The following is a 22,244-nucleotide window of genomic DNA, read 5'->3' as shown; positions in this document are numbered from 1 at the left end:
TTCCAGAAGAAAATGGTGAGACAATACAACCAATCCAAGCTGCATGCAGTACAGTAATTAAAGCATAGAAACTTTATGAAAATATGAAAAATTCCTGTGAACAGTTAGTTCATTAACACTGAACATGCATAAAGAGAACGTTTTTTTACTTTATGAGTCAACACAAACTGGGATCAACAATTAACTGAAATTTTCTAGGAATAAATAAACAGCTTGTTGCTCTAAGCCAGATTGCACATCCTTATGGAAACTCTTAAAAAAAACCAGAAGAAAATGCAATACTCAGACTCAGTCACATGAAAAAAGGCACAACAATGGGGTTATGGCTGCTTCTGCTGCTGTTCTATCCTCCTCTTTTTTCCCTACCAAAAGCAGGCTCCAATACCAATATATGGATAACACACTGCCTTCCACACACTTTCATTAGGGTACAGCTGGTCTCACAACCAAGATGCAAATGGGATAACCCTTGCTCTCTATAACTTGATACTTTCACCTTGAAAAAAAAAAAAAGAGCTTTGACATCTTTGGAAAGCAAAAGAATGGTCTTCCAAGTGAGATGTTATCCTGATCTTCCTGGGCTCTTAAAATGAGAGCTCAAACAGAAATAAATATTCTGCTCCCTCTCTTTGGTAAGGGTCATTCAGGTATCAGTCTAGGAAAGACTTATGCAGTTAGTCATACACACTGGTAGTTAATTTCAGCTGGGCTTTTCACTTCAAATAAAAGTCAACCAAGTACACAAGTACAGAAAAGCCTGATGATACTAAATACTCAGTAAGGCCTGTGAACTTCAGTATTTCTTGATTATCAGTACAAAATAGTCTTCAAAGTTACACTCTGAGCTTCCCCTGTGACCATCAAGCCACAAAAATGGAACTACTTGTAAAATAAATACATAATAAAAAGAAAGTCCAAGGGTGAATGCCCTCTGTAATGAAATCAAATAATAACCTACTACATATCTTCAAATTCCCAAAACTTGCATTCAGCAGGTGACAATCATGACACCCCAGCTCACTCAGCAATTCTCATTCAGGAAATAAGTAGTTCTGCTGAACAGTCTTGCATCAGCAGTTCTCCAAGAACTGTATCTTCTCCAAGATACAATTTTTTGTAGGACCAATCTCTGCATATCACAGCAGATATGCAGCAGTAGAAATTCAAACCATGTATTTCTCTGTTTAATGGCTGGTGACCAACAGGAATATCCTGGCCAAAGATATTCCACACTGAAGCTTGGAATTCCATCAGAGGAAATTAAACTAGAAACTCATCCTAGAGTTGTGAATTGTACCTGAGTTCCACTACCTTCCCATAAGACACAAAACAATTGTGTATAAACTCTGTCAAAACTAGCAATGAAAAGCTCATTTTAGGGAGTGTGTTCAGTAGAAAGATCAGAGAATATAACCAGACACCAAAGCATGTTTTTTCAAGAGAATATGAATGAGCCAGGTACAAAAAGGAGTGATACCAATACACCTATTGCTTACTATATCCTATTACATACAAATATACACTCTAGAAAGCACCTATGCATAGGTGCCTACCCATGCTTTAATAAACAAAAAATGCATTAATCTAATGTTCAGATTCTGTAACCACACAATACTTATCAGCATAAGCCTGCAGCACGTTATCTATTCATAAATATGCTTTATAATAACATTATTTTAAAATATTACTGTAATACAATGTATTATTCATAAAAAGTGCACCCATTTTAAAAATCTTTACATGTTCAGTTTACCCAGCATGAAGCCCAAATGTAAAGAGGCTGTTAGTGGCTGCTCTTCTATACTATGAGGAAAATACAAGATTTTAAAATAAAAAGTGAAGGCAAGCATGTTCTGGTTAATGGTAAAGTTCAGCTGTTCACACGAAGATCTGTAGCCACACAGTAAATTTTACATATGGGAAGCAAATGCAATAAAATCAGATGCCATTCTGAAGATACCTTGTAGCTTCAAATGAAGCTGAGGATTTTTTTTCACACGGCCAGTCAGATTATATTATTATAATGTCTGATCAGACCTTAAAAACTCCCACTTATGAATCAATCATCTTTTCCATATGGGTTTGCTTGTCTTATTCTTAGGTGTTTCCTCATTTGTTCCTCTGCCAGCACTGCTGCTGGAATAATTTTGCCAGAAAGAACATATGTTGAACGTAAGTTATAAATCATTTGTTGCTCTAGAAAGGGTAACTGCTTTGGTGAAGGAAAGTGATCTTCAGCACATGTGTTGCAGTTTTGTTTTTTAACTTCAGAATATTATATTCAATAGGCACAGTGACCTGAAGAATAACAACCTTTATCATTGTTAATATAATTGAATTTAATGAGGAGTACTTTGTTCCTGGCATCAAGAAAAAAATCAAACCATGGACTTTAATATTTAGCTATGGTGCAACATTTCTGTTCTGTCATGAAAGTGTATATTTTGTATTCTCAAATGCAACTATTCAATTATTATGGTTCTTGGGATTTCTTTTTCTATTAATTCCTTTTCAAAATTCTTATTCTACCTGTAATTAAAAAGTCTAGTCCACAGGAGCCTAAGACAAAGAGCTGCCAAGTTGAGACTTCTAGTCTTGGCTCAGTATCCATTTCATTTTTCTTTCTGTTCCTCTGGCCAAATGATTCAGATGAAGATGTAAAGAAACCTGCTGTAAACAGATGTGGAATATTCTGTCTGCCACATATCCTCTGTGTCTAACACCCACTAGCTAAAAACCTGAAACATAATGTTTAACATCCCAAATACCACCTACTGTCACTCAGGACAAAACATTAAAATATTTTGGTGCACACTTAAGGATCCAATTTCTAGCCGAATTTTGTCACTACTCCTGCCCTTAAAAATTTCACATCTTCCCAGGTGACATGACAGAGAAAAAGTGAGGCATGAAGAAAAGTAAAAAGGTAAGTACACATGTTGGAATGTCCATTGCAAGCTGTCTGGAAGAATATTAAAATTTGAGTTTTCTTTAGTGAGAAAGCACAGACTGATATTTTAGATGAAAGTATCTTCTGTTGTTTTTATTAAAAAAAATAAACCCACAGAACCATAAGTAAATAAGGAAGCAATGCATCTGGAAACAAGCATTTTTAACTAGAAGCTACTCAGAAGATTGATATTGCTATTACTAAAAACAAAACACTGCAAATAATAAGCATGTTCATCAATGTAGATCACACCAGGAGTGAGTGAGTGAGGAAGGTGTCTGAGGTAGGCCTTCACAGCCCCTGTAAATTAAAGAACTAATACTTTATTCATGTGTTTCACTCCCTTACAAAGCAAATTTGCTTCTCATTGGACTTTTCACAGAACCTCACTCCCCTAAGAAAGATTTAGGAAATATTAAGGAATAGATAAGAAAATAATTAAGTTCAACTTCCATCACCTCAGACTCAAGTAGAGCAAACAGGTTATTATTATGATCTCAAGAATCCATTTCATACAACAGCATTATTAAATAAACATTATTAAATGAATGCTGGAAAGAAGTAAATGTTGTCAGCACTACCAGGAACTTCACTCTCTTACATAAGAAAAAATCAGCACCGTAGTTGAAAGCCCAAGGGTCTGCACTCTGTGTGAGGGAACCACTAGAGTGGAGACATTAAGTCTCTACTGGCAAAGACCTGAGATTAAATTTACTTTGCTGAAAGTTACTCTAATAGGAAACAAGATGGAGAAACAGCTGTCTTCATTACAACTCTGATAGGTGGCAAATTTCCCATCATTTCTACTAACACTCAGAGTTCTCCAGACATCTGAAATTCTTTTTGGATGCTTGCTGCAGAACCTGCTTGTTGATTACTGAAGAGATTTTTCAACTGAACTCTCTGAATTTTCCTCTTTGTAATGTGAAATCCCTATACTTTGATAAATAAAAGTGTAGTCAAGCTCCATCTTCCTCCAAGGGGAAATTCCATGGTATCCCATGGATTCCTACCATGGGACCATCCAGACTGGAAGAGCAAGGCATACCCAGTTCTCCCACTAATTCTGGATAAATGACAGCATTGCCCAGACCTTCTGAAGAAAGGGAGATCAGGGCTTTTGTTGAGAAACTTTTCATGTGAGCATGAAAGGGTTGGCAATACTCATAATACTCAGAGCACAAATCTGAAATACATGCATATGTAAATGCTGTTCTTACTCAACTCCAACATCTGCAGATCATAAGTCACAGCAATGCAAAAAGCTATTAAAATTTTTAAAGTGCATATTTTTATTAAATATTATCTAAAAATCTATCTTCCTTCAATATTTTAATCAACTTTACACGGAAATTTAGGAGGCTTTTTCTCAGTAGATGCGTAGCTGCCAACACAGAGTACATAATAAGGGACACTTCAAAGGTAACAAGAAGGTAGATGAATTGTACTTGATACAAATCAAAATAATTTTTTTCAAAGGTGACATCCAAAAAGTTACGGTAAAAAAGGACTGCTGGCTGGAAATGAACAATGAGTCTCTTGGAATATGAAAGGGAGCTGGCAATGCTATTAATTTCTCTTGGAGAAAATCTGTGGGCAGTACTGCTATTTAGACTGAAGAGTTCTTACAAACCTGAAAAGTAACATCAAAGCCCCCTTCCCTTGACTTTCCCTAAAAAACTTGTGTGTAAATTCCTTAATTAAATATTTAATAGCATCACGTTTGTCATTAACGTAAAAAATGATCACAAAAGTCCTTCAAACATTTAAAACTGCTGCTAACTTCAAGTTGGGACACATTCCCAGCAGGTTCTTTAGTTACTACCTGAAGTGATGACTTCTATACATTTTATTTTCATATGTAACAGGGAAGAGCAGCTTAGTGGAAAATTATTTTGAACATCGCTATTAAATACATCATGAAGGTCTGGATGTTTTTATAGAGCTAACAGTTTTCCTTCAGGTTGAAATTTCCTTTCCAGGTTGAAATTTTATTACTGTTCTAGTGGTCCCACATGACCTTTTCTGATCAGCTCCTGTGATGCAAAACTTCCCATCACACAAACTCCTGTGACTGACTGGGTAACAACAACACACACTTGACAGCTGGAAAGGAAGTGGAGGGCAGCTGTAAATGAAAGAAAGAAAAGCCACTGCTTCAGTGCAGGAATCTGTGTGGGCTTAGTAGCTTTTAGCAAAATTCCAGGTTCCACCAGCATTTCTGTCACATCCATTCTAAGCATATTCTCATTTTCCTCTGGCTGGAAGAGCAGCAGGAGCTCTTTTCCAAAAGCAACAACTCCATGGTTCACACCGACATTTTTATATAATTGGTATTACAACAGTTCTAAGCAGATAAAGTCTTAGTGTAGTAAATAACTGCAGATTTGAAAACTCTTATTAATTAAATAAAAAGCAATTTGTTATTACACACCTAAACATGGGGGGGAGGGGGGGATGGCAAAGTAGCAGAAAGACAACAGTATTTCTGAAAAAAAAAATGTAATTTTGTCTAATCAATCTGAACATTGAAGAAAACGCCTCTAAATACTTCAGGACACAAAACATTTTGATAGGTACACACACACACACACACACCAAAAAAACCCAAACAAACAAAAAAAAAAGCATAGAAAGAGAAACATGGAAATACCTCACTTTTCTAATTTATGGAATTCAGCACCTTCCAGAATTCAAATACTTCCTTAAAAAAATTCTTGGAACAAAATATTTCCACATGTAACTGAAGCATCACACTGTGACTGATAGAAAATTTCAAGCACAGAATAAAAGCTGGGAGAGAAGCATTCCTGAATTTTGGTTCCAGCAAGATGTCCAATTTTGGTTTGGTTGGAGCTCCTTGTAAATGCATTTATTTCCTTATACTTCCACAGGGCCTGCTATTACATAAAGATGGGACTAATGAAATCCCAACAATCAGCACACAATGTGACACAGTGAAATACTAATCATCAGTGACTGCAGGAAGTTACAGCCTTAATCACCCCTGGGCAAAGTGTACATGGACATAAAAATGCAGAATAATATTTTTTGGGTTTTTTTTGCAAAATTCAGCAGTTTATACCAACTAACCTGACACGATGTTTGCACATCTTTGCTTCAGAATATCTAAAGCATCAAGGGAACTCCTTCATGCTGCCTACTGCTCCTTCCTCTCATGTTTCTCCTTCAAAAAAACCTTACTCATCAAAGCTTGGATACTGGAAAGCCAGGCAGGTGCACATTAAGCTCTTAACTCTTTCACAACCCAGCAGTTAAGAAGCCAACACTTTATAATGTGCAAAAATATGCTACTTTTCTTGACCATAAAATGTAAACTTGAATTACACTGTCCACAGGCTTTTGGTTCCCCACTCCATGAAGTCAGTGCTATTCAGTTCAGCCTCAGAGGAACAGAAAATTGGCATTAGTGAAGAGGAAGACTTTAATTTTAAGATAGGACACCCTTTTAAGAGTAGTGCTTTACAGTGTGAAGGGCACAGTGTAGATTTCCACACTCCACCCTCACCCTCCCACTCTGGAACTCAGTATCATTCCCCACAGCAAAAGCCAAGGCTTTCAGAATGCACCCATACTCACAAAATGAGGAGGGAAAATATTTCATAACCAGCCCCTGGTTGGTGTAAAGTAGAACGGCATGGAAAAAGGCAAAAGGCATTCTCAGAAGACCAGAAACCCTAATAAAACCACAGACACTGGAGCTGAACGCAATCTTGTTAATTATTAACCTAAGTAGGAAAAACAACTGTTTCACACATTAACCGTAGAAAAAATTAAATATATATATACATTTGAACTGCAAGAAACGTTTCCCCAGATGACTGTCTAGACTGCTGTGATAATCTGAGTTCATAATAAGCTAAAAACCCAGCCTGCTACTATTTACTAGGGTTCTGTCTGCATAGAGGCAGAAACACAGTTTCTGTTCTTCAAATCTTTTATGTGCGTTCAACAAAACCAAAGGGCTTTAGAAATTTACCTCTTGGGCTTATACAAGATTTTCAGGGAGACATTATAGAGATGAGTTTTTAACAACCAAAATACAGGAATGAAGATAATTTATGTGTCTTCTCAATACAGAAATAATTTAATCCTGTTTCCCATATTGCAAGTTATTAGTCTGAGGTGGAATAAACCAGTTTACTTTTGGTACTCCATGATTTTGCAACCCTGGATGCGATGTGCTCTTGACTGGCTTCAGTGAACTATCCCAATAATATCTGGATTACCCTTTTCCATTTATATTTTATTATAGCAACTATGGCTTTTAAAATACTGCATAATTACTGCTTATGAAGGCAGGTATGGTTGAAAATTTAAAGCAAATCCAATTTACAGAATCTTAAGCCTCAACATTTAATTCACTGTAAGGGAGCTTGAAGCGTAATGGACATGATGAAAAATACCAGGGTGTGTGAAGAACACAAGAGGAAAAAATACAAAAAAGAGAATTACTTCCAAATATCTATCATCTATTTAACCTTCAACCACAGAGAGTTTGGGTTCTCCACACTTGTCCTCGTGGCTCCACATAGAGACAGTTTTACCAAACTCCTTCCTTATTAATCAAAACAAGTCTAAGGTGGATGACTATACCCTTTGACAGAAAAAATAAGCCAACCAAGCAAAAAAGTATCTTCCCATTTCTAACTTTTCAAACTCGGTGTTCCACAAACTACTATTCAGGTGTTATTGAATAATAATTACTTTCTTTATTCTGTTTCTCGTTCCACCACTGCAATATTCAAAGAAATATCCAAACCCCCCCCTTCACTCTCAGATCTAATATGGAACCTCTGTGTACAGAGAACATATACCCAGGGTAAAACAACAATTTCAGACATTAATAACCATTATAGAAATATACTTCCAAGGTTCCTGAGTTTCCTAGATAATCTCTCAAGGCTCCTCTACACAATACTTGTAAACTTAAGAGGAAATTAATCTAATTTGTTATAATACATTTTACAGTCACAAAAAGTGAAAAAAATTGATTATTTCTTCCTTTTTCCCAGTACTTCAAAATTGGGTTGCTTAGCTTATTTCTGCTTCTTTCAATTTTGTGTAGAATGCCTATATAAGTAATACATAACACCAGCACTTGCTGAATTTGACAAAAGTTTTCCTATGCACATAAATATTTCAGAGCTATTTGCGTTTTCTTTGTGAAAGACAATTTTTTTCTGATTTCTAACTTTCCTAGATATCCTGAAAATAGATTAAGATTTTTCTTTCCTGGATATCTTACAAATTAATTAGCTTAATAAAATTAATATGTTTTTTACTTTTCAGATGAAAATATTTTTTCTTCTGAAATTCTAACAATGCCATCATGGCCTTGCTCAGCTCTTGTATTTTCTCTCTATCCAGGCAACTTCTTTAAAAAAAGGTGACATCTTAATGCATCTGAAAAAGAGCAAAATTTTCACAGAGGAAGGAAGAAGGTAAGACTAGACAGAAGTTTTCAAAGGCATCATCATCTTCCCTCTCCTCTGCAATGTTTCTCACTCACCCATGATTTTGCTTCACTGCCCTATATTATCAGACCCTCATTTCACCTTTCAGTGAACAATTTTTAGATGCAGCAGAGCATAACCTAGTCTAAATCCTACCTAACACATAAAAAACACTTATTTTTTTTTCTCCTAGACTTGTTCCTCCTGCAGGTAAGAGGAAAAGAACTACTTTCTGAGTGCAGATTTTAAAAAAGAGATATATGAAGAAAATATATATATATATATATATATAGGCTGTAAGTTTAAGGCACAACAATTCTGGTAGTTCTTTCCTTCTTTTCACAGCTTAGGGCAGCAGAGCTACAGAGCTTCCCTTTTAAATGATTGAAACATTCCCTGTGCCTGAGCTGCACTCTGGGGAAAACTCTCAAGCCCTCAGAAAAGGTCATTCAAATCCATATTTTCATTTTACTTTTGTAAACCTCCTTTAAAGGCATAAAACCTCTGCTTTTAATTCAACTACTAAGTGCAACAACCCCACTTCTATGACAGTTTGGCACTTGCCTTTCCTGTGCTTGAACAAACTGAGAAGCTTGGAAGATTTCAAGTGCATCAAAAGCAGCAAAGCTGTTGCATTGAAGGGTTTTCATCTGCTGGTGCCAAACGAAGAGTCATTCAAATACTGGAATTTAATAAACTAAAAGAATGGAGTAAGAGAAAGACATTGACTGGGATCACAATGCCTTCTTCATCACCACTGCAATTGCATGATCAGCATTACCTGTGTCATTTTTAAAAATGATAAATGTTAACTCTTTTGCATTGAAATGTAAAATGTTAGATCTCTGGCACAGATGGGAGAAATTTTCCAATGGCAACTAGTATCAAGCAAACACACATTCTGTAAGCACCTGGCAGGCTTTTAGTGCTTTAGGTGAATATTTGCCTTTGAAAACCTTGTTTTTGGAGATAATGATGGATGACAAAAACAGGGAATGCACTGCCAGTGACACCACTAGGTACTGACATCTGAGAGCAGGAAAGCAGCTTTTTGAATCTGCCCTGCTACAATCCATCAAGGGATGATGTGGGCCAGTATCTACAGGTCAGAACCTGCAGCAGAAAAAGGAACTTGGTGAGCAGGGACTGCACTTAAATGTGTGTATTACTAACACCTGACAACATCTCTAGCCTCAAAGAAACAAAACAAAACAAAACAAAAAAAACCCCAAAATATATAACCGGTTCTTCCAAAATCTGAGCTACTGTCCTGAATCAGGTACTTACCAGTCAGATAAAGTGTTGCCTCTTACTCCTGCAGGTATTTGCAATTGTTATCTCCTACTATGTCCAAGAGGAATTAAAGCATGTTTTTTTAGTCTAAACTGAAGCTTCATTTGTTAAAAAAAACCAAAAACTGAAGTAAGCTAACTGAAAGCAGTTAGCTTTCAACTAACTGCTGAAAGCTGACAGAAATTAACTTTCTAACAAAAAATTAAAGAGATAAAAGTAGACAGAATGAAGCTGCAAATCTTAGGAAGTTTCACATTCCATAGTTTTAAACTACTGGTGACTTAATTTTAGCTGATTTTATTAAACAGAACTTTATTTATTTTAGTTAAATTAGACTTCAAGTTGATGATTAAACACTTGTATTTTCTCCAGTGACCATGAACACCCGCTGTGAACTGGGCCATGTAGTTTTGAGCATCCTACAGTAAATTAATGACGTTTTTCTTCATTCAACATGCCTTGCAGAGCTCCTATATGAACCTGCAGAAAATAACCCAAGAGCACATGCTCCACTTCCCAAAGGCTAAAATTGGACTGAAGATGAATTAAAATGATGTTTAGCAGGTCAGTCTTTCATTTACTGTACACTGACAGAAAAGAAGCAGGAAGACCATAAAATACCTCTATTCTGGCTCAGGATAATAGCAGCTATTAATAAAGGAAAAAAAAAACCAAGCACAACCCCACAGCAAAATTAAAAAGCTACCTTCCCAAGACTCCCACAAAAAGAGAGGAGCTTGCTGATCAAAAAACATTTTTGCTGTTAAGCACCTCATGGTACTGCTAGCAAAAACAGATAGGAAAAGCTATGTAAAGTTAGGAGGTCTTCTAAATACCAGTCAGAAGAAGTACCTAGTTAAGGAATTACATTTTCTGTTGCTTCATTTAGACCTGATCGCTGTCACTTCAGCACACACAAGCATCTTCAACAACACTGCTGACTAAATACAAATCGTATTTCTTCTTTATATTAAAATTGTATTTGAGAACGACTGGCCCCTACACAAATCTGTGTCAGTTTGCTATGCTACTTTAATTTTAACTACATGTATTTTCTCCAAATATATTTATAAATTCTGTGCCTATCAGCTGTTTCAGTGTATGTCCACTTCAGTTCTGTATTTTTCTTTACTTTTTTCCCCTCAGTCACTGCACACTAACAACACTTTAACTGAGGATGTATTTTGCTTTGTCCTACTTGTTCCTCTGTGCTGCTTTTCCATCTTCTGCCCAGCTTGAAGTTATATGGAAGAATTCTCTGAGACATAGAGTCATAGAATTTTAGTCTCCCAGAATGGTTTGAGTTGGAAGAGACCTCAAAGCTCAGCTCATTCCCACCCCATCCATGTTAGGGACACCTTCCACTGTCCCAGTCTGCTTCAAGCCTTGTCCAGCCTGGTCTTGCACACTGCCAGGGATCCAGGGGCAGCCACAGCTGCTCTGGGAATTCCACCCTGCGCCAGCCCTGCCCACCCTGACAGGGAACAATTCCTAATTCCCAATATCTCATCCAGCCCTGCCCTCTGTTAGTTTAAAGCCATCACCCTTGTCCTAATTCTACCTGCCCTTGTGAAAAAAAAAAACCTCTCCAGATCTGTTTTAGGCCCCCTTTAGCTATTGGAAAGCTGCTATTCAAATACTGTATTTCCTTATTTTTGCCAGTTTCTTACCTGTCAAAGCTTGAAAGCTTTATCTGAAATTCTCTTCCCTCTTCAAAAGGATGCTCTCCCAAGCTACACATTTCTACTCATTCCAAACCCTTTTGCTTCCCATTAAGAGCCATTTAATACAGAGTAAACAATCCCTCTACATGGGACGAAGCCAAGCTTACATCAGTGACAAGATGTGCTTTTCTCACTTCTTCTTCCTTTTATCACATGATAAAGAAGGAGGAAAACATCCTTGCTTTTCCACAGCTTCCTAACTCCAAAGATTATAAATTCAGAAAAATGCACAACCACAAGCAGTGATACAATTATCATTTACAATGTTGAGAAAGCAAAGGAATTGGTCATGTTAGGAAAAAAAAAGTCCTTACATGCACAACTGAGAATGAGGCCTCTTATTCTGTTGCTCTTTCTTTTTTTCTATTCCTTTTATTTGGAAAATTCAACTGCAGAAATTTTAACTTTTTTTTTTTGTTTTATTTAAAAACACCACACAAAAAACTTGGATCTCATGTGCTTACAAATCAAAGACAAGCAGCTGACCAAAGACCAGATTTGACAGGAAATGTAAGAGGTCAGCGTACATATCAGAAAAAGCAGGAGCTCCCAAACAGGTTTTTCTCTCTCTTTTTGCCCCAGAAGACCTGAACTTAAATACTCCAATCATGCCAGTCACCAGTTACTGCTCAGCCTCCTGTCTCCAGCCCGGAAATTAGTCTGCTCAGAGCCCAGATATCTGAAAAACCAGCCACATTTTATCATACAGCTTAGGCTGGGAGGCCAAGCTGAAGGAAACCTACACATGTTCTGTATTAGCAAGAAAATACCTAATTTTAAAGAACTTAATTTACAGAACCATAAAAAGTGCGCATTTAAAATGGAATGATGTAAATAAAAATTACAAAACAACGTCTCTTATAACTGATGTGATTTGCAAGGGAAGTTCAGATATCCTTAAACTATAAAGTTTTACTTAAGGAGTTATGAACTGCTTCTCAATTCAGTTCAAAATTAAACCACTGAGACACTTCTTGCTGTAAAATATTACAGGAAACTATGACAACTCACAGATGAAGAAATCACTGCATTCTGCTACTTACTGGAAAGCATAAACTCTTATATTAAATGCATAAATTACAAATTACTGTTGAACTAAACAGGCATTTAAGGCATCTTTTACAGTACTTTCACGTCCTCCATGTTGTCATGTAAAGCATAAACAAAATGAGCACCCAGATACTTTTTGTAGTTATTATCAAGATATACTACACAAATAATTTTTCTTTAATTGAGTAATAGTAAAATAAATTAGTAACTTCTTTGTTTGAATATAAGAAGGTCTATGCAACACCAAGATTAGGCAAATTTTACTTAGCCCTGTCAGAGCTGTAAAAGCACACTGTATTAGATTAGATATATTTGATAGTTATTATATGTAATTATATAAGCTAGATATGTGCTATACTTTTTTTATAGTGACAGAAGAAAATACCTCCAATCTCAAGCAATAAAATGCAAACCTTTAACTGAAATAACTCAGTTTTCAAATATGTACATAAGGCAAATGAACTCGTGCAGAACAAGACCACTCTACACAAAACTGAGACTCTAGGAATTTCAAGGACAGATGGGAAATATGGATGCTAAAACACTGATGTTTCAATTCCTGTGCAGGGCTTGAATTCTCCAGCTAAAGATTTCACACTGAATCGTAAGAAAGCAAATCTAAACCCTGTCATCATCACAGAAGTTAAGTTGCAACACCCATGTGCAGTAGAATCTCTCAAGCTTTGAAGGCCAAACCATTTAAAGTATAAATATCATTACTAAAAACTCTGAGCCACCATCACAGCTGGAGTCTCTCCAGATGCATTAACATGATCCCACAGCCCTGAAAGTAGTCAGAGAACAGAAGCAAACCTTAACTAGGAATGATTTCTTTTATCTGAGACAAAAAGCAAGCTTACCAAGTGGTCTGGCAATCAATAAAAAGCATATCTAAATTTAAAAAAATAATAAAAATTTTGAATATTTCAATTCTGTCATCAGCTAGAACTACAATGCATTTTAGACAGCAGAATTTGCAGTGTTAAGATCCACCAGAAATAAGGCTCAAACTATAAATTACCCTAACCTTGTCTAATCCTTTGAAAATTCATTCTAAGCAGACAGCCTTAGTAGTCTCTTACTTCAGACAGGTATACATCCTGCACAGACATACCTCTGAATGGCTACAAAATGGCTCCAAGTATTAACAAAATTTTAACAAAATACTACTTCCTATTTCTCTACTAACCAAAGTATGTAAGATTCAAATCCTTGTGCTTGCTTCAGAAGAAGCAACTACAGGAAATGGGGTAAATAGAAAACTGTAAATCAGATTTAAAGAATGAAAACAACAACAAGCTAGAGACAAACGGATCCTTTACATTCCTCTCATGCTTGTGACACTTTAGTGGGTATATAAACCAGCCTGGAATAGCAAATAGAAGCTCCTGCTTTTTCAGAGTTTGGGGTTTTAGCTCCTTTACCTCCTTGGAAATTATTTCCATTTCACAGTTAACAAATGCTAAAAAAATAATAATAAAAAAAGTAAAAACGTAAAAAAGGTGCAAGATATTTCTCCCAATTTATACACAGTTCTGAGCATTTCACAGCTGAATTTGGAACAGGGAATTCCACAGAACTCCCTTCAGAAGCCACCTCTGAGACTTACTCTGGAATAAGACAGGGTTTAGGAACTGACTCTTGTACTATTGCAATTGATTATTTTTTCAGTCCTTCTCTGACTTCCACCTAACTAACCAGAGCAAATTACTTCCCAAGCTCCTCTTATGAAAGAGGTGTTATACAGAAAAAAAAAAAAAAATCCTTAAATTATCTAGACTCACACAATCCTAATACCAACAGCAATTTCGCTGGATTGTTATTTCATGTGGCAGAGAGCAAAAGACAGCTAATCTTTTAACTATTACATGGACAAAATATGCAGCCCAAATGAGCTGGAATTCCAACCAATTAGGCTTTGTATTTGTCAATTTTTAATGTGTCTGCCAAACCAAAAAAAAACAACTAAAAAGACACTTTCTAAAATTACAAATACTAAGGTGTTTACTGAAAGTTTACTGGGTGAAAATACACAGTGTAAAACATGTAAACACAGCATTTTTTTATATAACTACTCATAAAATTAAATCGAATTAATTTAGTAATTTCTTTTACCTCTTTGGCACTGAGGGCCAGTGAAGCCGTAGACACAAGCACAGCGATTGGGTCCAATGCAACGTCCTCCATTCTGACAGCCACTCTCACAGAGAGCTTCAGTTAACAAAGCAAACAGACAGAAAGCTTAATAATGTCATGGCAGTGATATTTCCAACATCGACATATACTTCATTTAAAAAATATTCCTTTTCCTCCCACTGCTCTGAGTCTTTCTAGGCCTGGAGATGATCTCCCTCCTAGCACCTCCACCAGCAATGGCTGTGCAAACCAAATTCCATTAGTACCTGCTGATGCTAACTGCAAACAGCTGCTCAGCACAGATTCAGCACAGACTAACAGCAGATGTTCAAATTCAGTGTATTTTAATCAGTTGTGCAGCTCTAGTCACTCATAACCATAGGAATTATATAAGAACTTATAAGACCTTATTATCCCTCACTGAAGTCAGCTAGCTGTCAAACCTCAACTATTTTGAGGGGCTTTTTGGGCATATTGTGTTGTCCAGTCACTTTTGGAGAAGAGAAAGGAGTCCAAGAGACAGGTAATCATCTCTCAGAGTTGATGCTGCTGGAACAAGGAGTGATGTTTAGAGGCAAGGGAGAAGAATTACTTACTTAACTCATCCTTGTAAGTACTTGAAAAAACTGCACTTCTTAAAAGATCCCAACAAGACATAAAATTTTTGTGTTGAGGGAGGAAGCTGGGTGGGGTGAAAGAGTTATAAACTCACAGTCCATTTAGATGAAAAAGGTATTTACTTCACTGTCATGGGGCTTCAGAGCACCCACTCATACTCTTTACCAATAGTCTGAATCAAAAACAAAGCTTCCTGCCAGACCACTGACTTTTCTCAGTTCAAAAGGAAGATGGTTCTTCAGAGAGGCTGAAAAACACCATTAAAAGAGTGCCTTAAATAACTCATTTTAGCTATTTTTGGAGTTACTGCTTCAGGCCATTGCTTCAAAATTAGCATACGTTCCAAATCAAAACATTTCAGCTTACAGGACAGCCACAAAATTTTCAAAACTTTAAACTTCTGGTCTCAAAGTCATTATGCTACCTAAACGTGTCTCCTCGGTCTGGAGGTTGCATTTGAGTATCCAGGGCAAAGGAACCTCAGAAACTTGGAGAAGGTAATAATTTCAAACTGAAGAAAGGTACACATGACTCCTGTATCATAGTGGAGAGAATAAAATATACTGTTGTGTGGAAATGTGATAAAGCCTTACTTCTTACCAAGAGCTACCAAAGAAAACTACCTTTTTCTGAGAATGCACACATAAAATTAATATATTTTGCTGCATGTTACATTACTGAATTAAAGGAGAACACTTCAGCAAGACAATTAACTTCATTATATACAATTAATTTTTTTCTAAATAGAAATAAAAATCTATTTGCATTTCTAAGACTGTCTAGAAGACACATATTCATAATCCAGTTTGAAATTTTAACTACCTGATACACTGAAACCAATCTCCAGAGTTTGTTCGGATCTTCTGGTTTGCTTCAGGGTCATCGCTTCAAAATTTAATCATCTTTTCCTTTATGCACTGGAAATTTGCCTCATCTGAGAGCATTCAGGTGTTGACCCAATATTTTAACAAAAGCAGAAAGGGACCAGCAACCCTTAATACAAAATTTCTCTGTGACCTGGGTCACAGTTCAGGATTACAACTACTTGCTAAAATTTTAGAGAGTTTTATCCAGTTAAACCAAGAAGACTGTGTTCCAGCATTTACAAAAACAACTAGGACAAAAAAAAATTAACTTCCACAATATTCCATCTGGCTTTTGCATAGCTGCCCTCTGTTTGTCTCTAGTTCTTTCAGACTGCTTTATGCAATTGATATCTCTCCTGTTTAGTAGTCAGCTGGTCTCAGAATCCACTTTGAGTCTTTCTTCATCCCTGCAGCCTTTAGGGACTTTTATTGTTTGCTAAATTGCTACAGCTTGTAAACACTGTGCTGTTATAGGTAAAGCTGGGAAAATAATTCACTTTCTAGCTTGTCTGCCAACACAAAAAGGTATCCAATAGCTTGAACCATAATCCTTTTTTTCTTAGACTAAGTGGAAAACAAAAAAAACATGCTTCAACCCAGCAGTGAGACTGTTGTTCTGAGGCAGAGAAAACTTGGTTAAAGAGAATGAAAAACCAGTGAACATCTGCTATGAAGAGTGGGATGCACAGTGACACTGCTCCCCAAGGTTTTCCCAAAACTGCTTGGTGAATCCAATCTGTAACTTGGATTTTAGAGAACACAAAAGCATTTCATGCAGGAAATGACTGCCAGCTAAACACCACACCCCTAACCAAGTGTTTCTTTCAGGTGTTTCACTGCACTTGAAGCAAACTGGCTGTGACTTACGCAGCTCACAGTGGGCACCAGAGAAGCCCTTCTGGCACCGGCACCGCTCCTCCACGCACGTCCCACCATTCCTGCAGCTGATGCTGCACTGCTGAGCTGCAGAGAGACACCCAAAATTAGCCAAAACACCACTAAGGTGTTCTTAAAACAGGATCTGAGCGATGAGCTTTGTGCCATCTGCACTATATATTTTAGAGTGTATGCTCACAGAGAGGTTTTCTCGAGTCTTCCACGACCATTTTGTAGCAAGTCTGAACTTTTAATTGCACTGGGGACTGCACAATCTTAATTTCTTACCGAAATGGACTCAATGAAAATACCACACATGTTCATTTGTAAACTTGCTTCTCTCTTTAAGCGTATTTTATTTAAGTTTGCCACATAGAAAAAACAGGCAACTTGATCAAGAACTTTAAGTATTTTACCTGAGTGTAATTTACATTTGCATATGCAGTAACGAGAAGTTATTTTTGAGGAAGTTGGCATTTTTTGTCATTGAAACTTAAAGAGAATGACTTTCAAAGAAATCCTTACCAGGTCTTGATCCACATGTGGGTGATACCTGGCCACTGGCACAAGTGCACATGTTGGGACGGGAACAAAACCCATCACCACAGCTGTTCCTGCAAATTGCTGAGGAAGATCACAGAAAAAGAGGGACAGGGATTAACAGCAACCTGAGTCTTAAACTTGCAAGAGAAAAAACCCCACCACTCGAAAACTTACTGCATTGGGACAGCTATTACATATGCAAATATAATTTTAAATTAAATAAAGCAAACTGAATTTTGGCATGATCAGTATCTCTGGAACAAATCTGAAGACAAATTTCAACCTTCTTCAATATTTTGATTGAAGAGAATGAGAATTAAAGCAGGTATATTCAGACACTGACCTGATCACTGAGACCAGGTAATTAACTCTTTCCCCAATTAGAAATACCAGCCAATTATGCAAGCAATGTAAAATCATTAAAAATACATCTTTCAGACCACAAGACCTGTGAAAAAAAAATTACCAAGAATCCAAGATTTAAAGATATATAAACAATGCAGATTTATCCAATGGGCTTCACTCTCATAATCACTATCTTAAAGGCATTTTAGGGTCTTTTTTTTCTTTTTCTAAGATTATCTGCCCTTTACCCAAAGCAGTTTTGTTGCAAGTCAATGTCCAAATGCTGGACATTGCAGATTTTGTGGTCTTTCTCTAAATAGAGTTTTCTGTACACAGGTAGCTCCCGCACTTTTATCTAAAAACTAATCATAAAAACCCCAAGAAAGACACACCCCATATGACCCAGAGTCCTGCCTTCCCTTCTCACTCACCATTCACCACAGCTCCAGTGAAGAAAGAAGTCAAAGAACCACAAAAAAAATAAAAAGCTAAAAGTCTAAAAGTTTTTAAAGCAGATCGAAATTAATCTCCTCAAGTAGCAAATGAATCAAAAGAGAGCCTGAAGCAGTAAGAGCCACTATAGCACAATGCAGGAGGACTGAAAAAAGATATATATGGTGCAACAGACAACCTGTACAGAAAAAAAAAAATCTCAAAAACAAACACTCTTTTGATGCTCTTTGGGCATCAAAAGGATGCAAAATGCATCATCTACATTTATCAATAAATTCTGCTACAATTATGTCCCAAATGTGAAGGTATGAGAGGTCAAAGACTTTGTTGGATTTTTCTACTTAGATGGAATTAGTGACACACCATGGACTGACTTAAAATACCTTTTCATGAGCAGAAGTGAGAAACTTGGATTTAGTGCACTTGACAAGCACAGGAAACGGGGTTGTTTTCTTATGTTCCTGTTCAGTCCCTCTTTATACAACACAGGTCAATCTCTTGATGAAGCAAGGTTTATATTTAGTCCATTTTGTTGGTTGATTACCCATTAAGGACTAACTTTTTAACAAACTGAAAGCCCTAGACCTTAATCCTAAATATGCTCTAATCAGAACAGTTTATTCTGCATTACAAAAGAGTAAAAGTAAGCACACCATTGGTTTTTAGATAAAAGATCACTTTTAATCATAAATGTGCCACAGACCACCACCAACCACCACCACCTGATTATCTTGAAACACTGTCAGGTCAGAACAGTTTCTTTTTGAACTACTACTTGATCATGGATTTCTCCTCATGAAATGCTACTTTAAAATCACCAGTTACAATATGCATCAATTATAACCAGTACATCTCCAACAAGACGTTTAACAGCTTGCCCAGCATCCTGTTCAGGAGTTTTTTTTTCTAGATGAAGGACTCTAGCTTAAAAGGAATGTCATCTCCACAGACATTGAATGTGAGCATAGAAATCTGCACGCTTAAACCTTCACCTAAAGCAGAAACAGAAAAGTGTCACAGACAATACTGGTCTGCCAAAATCATTCACCCTCCAAACATATTGGAAAGCTGCAATTAGAATGCAGTAAGTAGGCAAGAGCTAAAATATGTCTTTTGTGCAAATAAATTAAAAATAAATCAAAGAGGATTCTGGATGTGGGCAAACCTGAGGCCAAGGCCTTTAAGAGGCACTGAGAGTCACAATTTTAATTAAGGATATCTTGAAAGCATTGCTGAAAGCCCCTAACCACATTTGAGCCAGACACAAACCTAAATCTGAAAAGCCTATCAAGTGTAACAGGCAGCCTAACTCCTTAAAAAACTCCATATTAAAGTAAGTCAGTTATTGAAAGAGTTGATAAATGTGAACAGAACATTTTGAGGAACTCGTTTTACTCCGCAGGGACATTAATAGAAGGCTCTTCCTCTGAATGGCACCATTATCTTTTAATGGGAAATTCTGGGTCAGCTTTAGGTGAAAATAAGTGACACATGGCACAGTTATCCCCAATATTAGCTAGTCAAGTTTAATTACATAAAACCATTAGATGTGAAGAGGTGAGAGAGGCCTGGAATCATATTACAAAAAAAAAAAGAAACAAAAAAAACCCAAAATAAACAAACAAAACAAACAAACAAAAAAAGAAGAAGCCATCAAGGGTGAAAAGTTTGGTAGACCTTGGCTTATCACCCTTTCCTTCCCCACTTTCATCCTGCATGCCTGCAGTTTATCAGATGGAATATTACATAGACCTCTACTGCTTACACAAAGAACAGTATGTTCTTGAACCTGAATTTTGAAGTTGAGCATACTTTTTAACAAAACAAGAGAGAGACAGGCTAGAATAAATGGCAACAGACTAAAAATTTAAGGTTTGAAGGAATCAAGTGTCTACTGTAAGCTGTTACCTAACAGAGAGAAAGTTAAACTTCATTTTCTGTTTCATGGTAAATATCCCCTAAGACATCATTCTACCAGAGTACTGAGCACATTCCCCACACACACCATTTCTTTTCTTTTTTTTTTTTTTTTGCCATGCCTTGTATGTCAAAAGTCACATCTGACAGCATAATACCTACCATGACCAGCAAGTAGCCAATCTACATGCCTGACAGCTATCAAAACACAACTAAAAATAACAGACAAGAGAATAGGCATCCCAGATGTAAAGAAGCTTTCTAGTTGATTGTAATTCCAAGTTCCAAAGAACTTCAAGATCTGATTTGCCTATATCAAGACCTTTTGGCTTTTTTTTTTTTTCTGTTACTGCAGTTCAGTATTTCATTAGACAAATTTTTTGCTTTTTCCATTGCTGTCACAGTTTTTTCTTTAAAAACTAGGTGGAGACATCTCTTCTGAACACACCAAGGTCATTGGGGAGCCCTTCAGTTACAAGGAACCTGTAAATCCATCTTTTTTTTTTTTCCCTTATTTTTAAAATAAGGTGAAACACAGAACAGAACTGGCTTTTCTCATACCCAATGGAACAGTGACTCATAGAAGAATATTTACTTTCATTGTTACCCCTTGAAGAGTAAAAGCAGTCAGACACTTACGAACAATGCACTGATTTCCTCCGGAAAGTGTCTTCCATCCAGGGCAGCAGTAGGAGCGAAATCTAGAACCACACACATTTGGCCTGCAACACAGACAAATCAATAAATGTGTATGGGAAAACAGGAAGCAGTCTAAAGAGAACTTACACACACACACACACACACACATATGGGAAGAATCCATCCACAGAAAACAAACAAAAAGTGCATGGCGAAGTTAACTACCAAAAAAAATCCTCCCAAAGGAACAAAATCTTCCTTCAAGGAAGATTTTATTTTGGGTAAGTTCAGCTGATTAGTATGAAGAGGAGAGGTAGATGAGGGAAGAGCAGGCTACATTCATCCTTGCTGCAGCGACCAAGGATATAGAAGGGATGAGTTTGATTCTTCTTTCATTCAAAGTCTGAGAAACATTGCCATAAAAACAGGCTTCTTGCTGTCATCTGACACAAGGCAGAAGGGACGCCTGCTCGCAAGGAAATATAAACTAACTCAAAATACCAAGAAGTCACCAAAACATCAGAAGAAGAAAACCAAACTCCGCGTGATTTCTTTGTAGAACAACCACCCCCACCCCCCCCCAAAAAAAAAAAAAAAAAAAAAAAAAAAAGTGAGCATCAAATTATCTCAGTATGGGAACAAGGAGCCCAGCGGGGCCAAGTCGTTAGCTGTTACACAGGCCCCCCACAACGCCTGCTCTGAATCACATCGCACTAATTAGAAGGCCAGATTCCACAGGCAAGGACCAAACTCTCATCTCAGCGAGCCCCGAGTCCTCAGCCGCACAAAGAGGCGGGAGCGGTACCGGGGGGCCGCACACCGGAGACCGCCGGCAAAGGGTCCGTGGCCGGGGAGATGCCCTGGGGAACACGTAGGAAGGGGGTTTCAGCCTTGACCCTACCCTCGGAGCGCGTCCTGCTGTCCTCGCTTGTGGACCCGACCGGCGGCGCTCCACGGCCCGTCCTCCCGGGGCGCGGCGGCGGCCGAGGAGCCTGAGGGGGAGCCTGAGGGAGCGCGGAGCGCCGGCCGCTCCTGCCGCTGTCTCCCGGCCGCTCCCTGCGCACACAGCGCCAGGTAGCTCAACCACAGCGACAAGAAGCAGCAGCGCTGCTCCCAGAGCCGCCGCCGCCTGCCCATGGTGAGGTTATCCCGGCGGGAAGCGGGAACGGCAGAGCCGGTGTCGCGCCGCCCTCAGCGGGCACGGCTCGGCTTCCGGACAGGGAAAAGCTTCAGCCCGCGGTAAATCCGCTCTATGTGTCCTCCCCACGACTGTGCCAGCTCCGAGTTGGTCGCAGCTACCCCTCTGGGGAGAGGGGAGGAAAATAAAAGCAGAGTAGGTTGGGATTTTGGTTCGCCC

The 22,244-nt window shown here is 37.7% G+C and overlaps 1 protein-coding gene across 2 annotated transcripts in view; it reads right to left on the bottom strand.

Annotated features, from left to right (window-relative positions):
• FBN2 (fibrillin 2) overlaps positions 1 to 22,024 on the bottom strand; it is a 116,587-nt gene extending 94,563 nt beyond the window's left edge. For both annotated transcript variants that reach the window (XM_062513743.1, XM_062513744.1), the window contains exons 1-5: positions 21,789 to 22,024; positions 20,888 to 20,970; positions 17,516 to 17,614; positions 16,982 to 17,077; positions 14,610 to 14,705 (exon numbers count right to left, since the gene is read on the bottom strand). In XM_062513743.1, coding sequence (XP_062369727.1) covers positions 14,610 to 14,705; positions 16,982 to 17,077; positions 17,516 to 17,614; positions 20,888 to 20,970; positions 21,789 to 22,024 — 610 coding nt within the window. The remainder of the gene's footprint in view (positions 1 to 14,609; positions 14,706 to 16,981; positions 17,078 to 17,515; positions 17,615 to 20,887; positions 20,971 to 21,788) is intronic.
• Between the last annotated feature and the right edge of the window lie 220 nt (positions 22,025 to 22,244).

Source organism: Cinclus cinclus, chromosome Z (genome assembly GCF_963662255.1).
Source record: "Cinclus cinclus chromosome Z, bCinCin1.1, whole genome shotgun sequence".
In the NCBI taxonomy this organism is placed as follows: Eukaryota; Metazoa; Chordata; class Aves; order Passeriformes; family Cinclidae; genus Cinclus; species Cinclus cinclus.
The sequence above is the reverse complement of the archived record's forward strand: the minus strand, read 5'-3'. Positions and strand labels throughout refer to the sequence as shown.